Source organism: Leptonychotes weddellii, chromosome 2 (assembly GCF_054177405.1).
Source record: "Leptonychotes weddellii isolate Sample4059 chromosome 2, ASM5417740v2, whole genome shotgun sequence".
NCBI lineage: Eukaryota > Metazoa > Chordata > Mammalia > Carnivora > Phocidae > Leptonychotes > Leptonychotes weddellii.
The window spans coordinates 159948936-159954935 of NC_138370.1; the positions used below are offsets into that span (position 1 = coordinate 159948936).

Consider the following 6000-nt stretch of genomic DNA (forward strand, 5'->3'; position numbering starts at 1 on the left):
AGGCACGGGGGTGCATCATGATTGCTGTTTGTATATGTGGTAACAGAGGCAGAGAAAGGTTTTTTAATTTGCCCAGGGTCACACAGTTGGTACATTTTAGAGATCTGGGACTGGGATCCAGGGAGTTCGGCTTCAGAGTCTGTGTTCTTCACCCCTAAACACAAGACATCAACTCACCAGCCTTGGAAAAGCAAAACTCTCTTGATTTTGGGAAGGAAGCCCTTGGACCCCATGTCATGCCCAAAGAAAGCCGCTACCCTCATAGCGAGTGTCTCCAAACAAGGACATGGAGTCACGTGGCCAGGTCCATCTTCAGAACCACAGCTGTGGCCGCTCACTGATTAACAGCCATGACTTTGCTACATTTCTAACCCTCTATAGCCTTAAAACCTATTGGTTCATATGGTTTCCAAATATAGGGTCTGGATGTTCCTTTTTCAGTTGTCAAGTCAACATAGAAATGGTTTGACTCCTAGCCATATGCCGAAGCATCCATGTGTTTATTCAATAAACACCCATTCCAGGCTGACGAAACGCCAGACTCTACGCTAGAGGGAGGGACAGATGGATGTGTGCGCCACATCCCCGACCTTAAGGGGCTTGTGCAGTGGTGGGGAGGGCAGGCACAGAGAGGCACCGGTCCGCCGGAGCTGGGGCTGGCCACTGTCAAAGTGCAGAGAAAATAACAGCATGAATCAGACATTACTTCTGCCCACCAGGCGCTCACCATCCAGAGGGAGAGGCAGATACAGGAAAAATGACCCTGGAGGTGACGGATTGTCTGCTTTCCCAACCTTAAAGATTTTGGGTTCTCCCGCATTCTAACGAAGAATCCCTCAGTGGGACAAGGGAAGGCCCTTATCGGTATTTCAGTAACGGGAAGATTTTACCTCTGGTCAGAAGGTCACTTTAAGTGTGTTCCATGTGAAATAACCCCATGCAGAAAATGAGCTTCCCAAATGTGAAGAACAGTAGTGTGCTCTGGAGCTCTGTGTGGGCATTTGGCACATTGTAGGACGGCGCCATGGTGGCTACAGCTTGGCCAAGACAGTCTAAGCCATCCCGTCTTGCATCCACATGAGGATAGCACTTTGACTTTTACTGTAGCAGCTGTTTTCCATGAATTCACCCAGTGGACACTACTGAGCACTTACTATGTACCAGGACTTTACATTTCTCTCACTTAACAACTTCCAGTGTGACTCAGATTTGTGCTTAGTGCAGGGTCTTTGTGCAAGAAATTATCCCACTTAGGTTTACATAACAAATATTCTGGAAAATACTTGGTGCCTAGAAATCAGAGTACCTGAATTCTAGTCACCGATCTAACTGTGAGGCTTTGGGTAAGTCATCCTCCCATTTTATGCCTTCAAAGCAAAGAAGTTGGAGAAGATAAACCTTGAGTTCAACCAGGTTCTAACGTTCTGTCGTCCTGCTCTTTCCTGCGCTTTTCCAGAAAGTCCAAAAAGGTTGTCCCATTGCCCCATCCAGTTATTCCACGTAGCCTCCGTGTCCTTTTTCCTTTCCTCTTCCTCTCTATTAAATGAAGTAATGGTGCATTTCTGAAAAATATTTTCATCTTCAACTTTGCTTCAGCTCATCAGTTTCATTAAGTAGGTAACTTGAAGGCTAGGAGAAACTTGGTGTATATAATTTAACTTTTAGTTGGATTCGCAGTTTTATTTGGGGTCCTGAAAAATACAGAGACAAACATATTCTGCACGTTTTCTGTACGGAGGTTATGAATCATTATACGTTCTCAGCACAGAACGGGAACGCATAGGAGGAAGTAGAGTGTGCTAGTTACAACTTGGACTCTGGAGCCTGCCTGCCTGGGTTCAAATCCTGCCTCTGCATCTCACTTACTGTGCGATTCTGGGCAAGGGCTCAGATGGGAATGCCAGCAGCATCTCCATAAGCTTGTGGTGAGGATTAGATGGAGCAGCACAGTGCTGAACCCACCGCTTGAATTAACACAGGGATGTTTGCTCGTCTGTCTTCACTTACTGCAGTGCTATTTCAGTAGAGCTAGAAGTTCTATTGGCACAAAGCACCCCCAACATTATATCACATGTGACCCCATCAACCTCTGTGTCTCTGGCCAAGAAGTCTCCATGGGGCACATGGGGTGAGTGTGTCAACACAGACGCTAGGTTGGTTTAGTAGCAGCGATGGATTTCATCCGGTTTCCCTTGCCCACCATCTTCATTGTCAGTCCTGTGGTGAGAGAGATCTTGAGGCCCTCTCCCACTCTACCCTCAGACCTGTCACTTCCCCACACGGTCCTGCGGACACCTCGGTGAGGTCCCACAAAGTTCCTCTCTTGTAGCAAGAACCCCAAAGCCGTTTCTCGCTGTGGCAGTGCTCAAACCGCCTCTAGCTGGAAAAACTCTGTAGCAGGAGGAACCTTGTCAGTTTCTGTCAGTATCTGACGCGACAGATTCCAAGGGGTCCTATCTCCTTCACAGCTGGCTCTTGAGCTGGTCCACCCTGGAGACTCCCGAGAGGACCCAGGAAGGCTGCAGAGGACAACCTAATAACTTCCGACTGTCCCGTCACAGCTCAAGGGCTGTATGTGGCTCGCAGACGAGGCCAGCCACAGAGAAACGCATCCAGGATGACCAGACTCACTTACTTGTTCTTCAGGGATTCTCCCAATAGTACCTGTGGATTGACAGGAATGGGATTCACTCGATGATAATGGGGGGTTTGTATGGATGCTAAGCGGGCAAGGTGAGGTCTGCTGCCTCTGCACCACACATATAAGCAAGATAATAGTGAGGATGATGATGATGATGGTAGAGAGTAGTTCTGCGTGTAGAAATCTTTAAGATAAGGCTTTTAATGAAGAAGGCTTGGGTTTTCTTTTTGAAGTATTTTATGTGGAGCACTGATACACCTGCGTCATGTTTTCAAGCGCGCTCTGGGTTTATTTTCTTCCTACTCATTGCTGTTTATCATTGTTTAGGGTCAAGGAGTGAAAAAGAACAGACGGCTTGCTTTGGAGCTGATGAAGAAAGCGGCTTCCAAGGTAACACTTTCGCATATTGTCAGAGGGAAACATTTGCACCACACACACCCACACGCTCACAGGGCTACGAGAATAAATGGCCAGCCTTTGGCCCGGCCCATGGAAAACGGAGTGGGGAGGGAGGGGTCGCTGCCATAGTGGTGATTAGTCATTTTGGAGCTGCAACACGTACAGAAACCCGCCACAAAGGGGACGGCGGAACTCAAAAGCTGAATTCACCTTCCAGTCAATAGAATTCAGGCCGATTTTGTTTGAAGGCTAAAATTATAATCACAGGCTGCCCAGATAACAAGCAGTGGGGGGAGGGGGGGAGCGGGGCTCCTTGGAATTGAATGGGCATGTAGACAAGCCATTGAATTAGGAAGACCCAAAGCCGAATTCCTTTGGAGGTTAACCCTATCGTGTCCAAAGCCCGTGTCCTGCCCGTGCCTTAATAATGGGGATGTATATCAAGTTGACGGCCAGGTTTAAAAATTGCTTTGTTTTTGTCACTGTTTTCTTTAAAATGTTGTCGTCGAGTCAGCTGGTTTCACTATGGCACTGCAGAATGGAGGTTAAATATCACCTGTGAGGGGACACACACACGTACAATGCGTTGCACACCCACACACGCACGCTCACAGGTGCATGCATGCAACTTGCCAATAAATTCGTAGAAACCACTCTAAGTCTACAACCTCGACAGAGTCCTTTATAGCCCTTCTGGCGCTTGAAAGTGCCCCCGTCCCCAAGGCTGCTAATACTTGCCTTATCAACAAAGACTCCTCAAGTACCCATGCTGATTTCTTTTTCCCCTCGTCCTCCCCTGAGAAGTTCAGAGTCTCTTTTTGTGTGTGTAGAACAGGAGGTTGGAGCATGGAATAAGAGAGCAAAGAGGCTTTCCATCCACCTTGGTGGTGTCAAGAAGGCACGTGACCCAAGAGAAGGGAGCCCACCGAAGCGCACACCAGCTCCTGCCCGCCCCCCCCACACACAAAGTAAAGGGCAGATTAACGGTGGGCATTCGGTCCAAAGCATCCTAAAATAGGGCAGTGATGGGGTTGCCCCAGCAGCTGTGAAATTTGCATCTCTTTAGCCATCCTAGGGGTGAGCTGATGTCTAATGTGCTTTGTTTTGAAGGGATTCTTAGCAGAGCTTAGGTGAGGATTGGGAAATGCTGCGTTATGGCCTGGAGTCATCATATCCTTAAAAGTGTTATGTGATTCTCACTCATTGACTCAGCAAGGCATTTTGAGGCCCCTGCTCTTTGTCAGGCACTGTGGTGAAGGTCCCATATAGTTTGGTTTTCGGAATTAGGGAAAAGTCACTTGGGAGCAAATCTGGTGATTGAGCTGTACATGTCAAGAACAGAATATGAAAAGTAAGCGAGAAAGACGGGGTTTCTTGTGGGGCTCCAAATGCAATTCCTCATGGAGTTCTGCAGATGTTTTGAGGGATGACAGGTGCATCTGAATAAGCCTGTGGCCTCTGGCTTTGCAGCAAAAGTCACTGTGCTGTGTACATTCCATAGGCTTGTTCCGAAGCTGGCTGTTGCCACTTTATGGTATGGCCTGGTCCATTACATGGTTGAAAGGCATTCTGCCAGACTTTCCAAGAGACCACCGTGCACCTGGTTCAGCATGCAGCTCAGGAAGAAGGCCTCGATGACTAGATCCATGGCACTGACACCCTTCCTGATGTCAGCTGGCTTGGGAGTCAGTTATCTCGGGGGCCTGCAGATCTGAACCCTACTCTCCATCCTCAAGGTGTAGGATTTGGACTTCCAGCATTCAAAGGGTGGCTTTCGTTCATTCGTCAGATATTTATTGAGCACCTACTCTGTAGCAAGCACTAATATAGGTTCTTGGGACACAAAACAAAGATTCCTGCCCTCATGGAGCTTCTATTTTATTTTATATATTTTTTAAGATTTTATTTATTTGAGAGAGAGTGAAAGCGAGAGAGATCACAGAGCTCCGGAGAGGGGAGAAGCAGACTCGCCACTGAGTGGAGAGCCTAATGTGGGGCTCGATCCCAGGGCCCTGGGATCATGACCTGAGCTGAAGGCAGACGCTTAACCAGCTGAGCCACCCAGGCATCCTGGAACTTCTATTTTAATGGGCTTTGTTAGTTTCTTTCCCCCTGGTCTTTCTGGCACCCGGAGTACGACAGAAATCTAGGAAGTGTAGCTTTTTAGCATCCACCGCAGACTGAAAAGGCTCAGCCTGGGATCTTGGCATCTGTTCTCAAGGGACACCCATCCTTCACTGGTGAAAGGTGGTGAAAGAGATTTGGTTCTATACTTAGACTCTGATTTAACAAGTTTTACAGATGCAAGGCACTATTTGACCCTCGGATCCTTTCTCCCCTGCTTCTTCATGGTTTGGTGGGCCTGGCAGAAAGGGAGGTATGAGAACCCTGTATGCCCAGGTCTACACACAGGTGTCTCACTGTGGGGCCGGAGGCTCCTTCCGGAGCACTCACACCCCTGCAGGGCTTCTGAGCCCTCAACAACCAAACTGCAGGCTGCCCTGTGGAAGCAGTGGGAGCATCTGGGGAAAGCACACGGGAGTACCTGCTAGAATGAAATCAGCAAGCACAAGGAGGCTCCAGACTCGATTTGCTTAAAGCACTTCCTCGGTACCAGCCCCAGGTCTAGACACAGTTTTAAAACCCTCCTCCCAGAGACCCTGGGTGGCTTAGCTGGTTAAGCGCCTGCCTTTGGCTCAGGTCATGATCCCAGGGTCCTGGGGTCGGTGGAGTCCCACATCCGGCTCCTTGCTCAGCAGGGAGCCTGCTTCTCCCTCTGCCTGCCGCTCCCCCTGCTTATGCACTTGCTCGCTCTCTCTCGTTTTCTCTCTGACAAATAAATAAAATCTTAAAAAAACCCACAAAACCCTCCTCCCATCCCCCCCCCCGCCTGAGCCCCCCTCCCCCCACCCTCCCAACTCTACCTGTCAGGACTGGGACTCCCAGTAGCCTCAGAGCTC

The 6000-nt window shown here is 48.9% G+C and overlaps 1 protein-coding gene across 4 annotated transcripts in view; it reads left to right on the forward strand.

Moving 5' to 3' along the window:
- Positions 1–6000, forward strand: part of SEL1L3 (SEL1L family member 3) — a 97954-nt gene that overhangs the window by 62538 nt on the left and 29416 nt on the right. For all 4 annotated transcript variants that reach the window (XR_014143079.1, XM_081812531.1, XM_081812530.1 and 1 more), the window contains exon 14: positions 2969–3031. Coding sequence is in view for 3 of the 4 variants with exons in the window: in XM_081812531.1 (XP_081668657.1) it covers positions 2969–3031 (63 nt within the window). In the remaining variant the exon portion in view is untranslated. The remainder of the gene's footprint in view (positions 1–2968; positions 3032–6000) is intronic.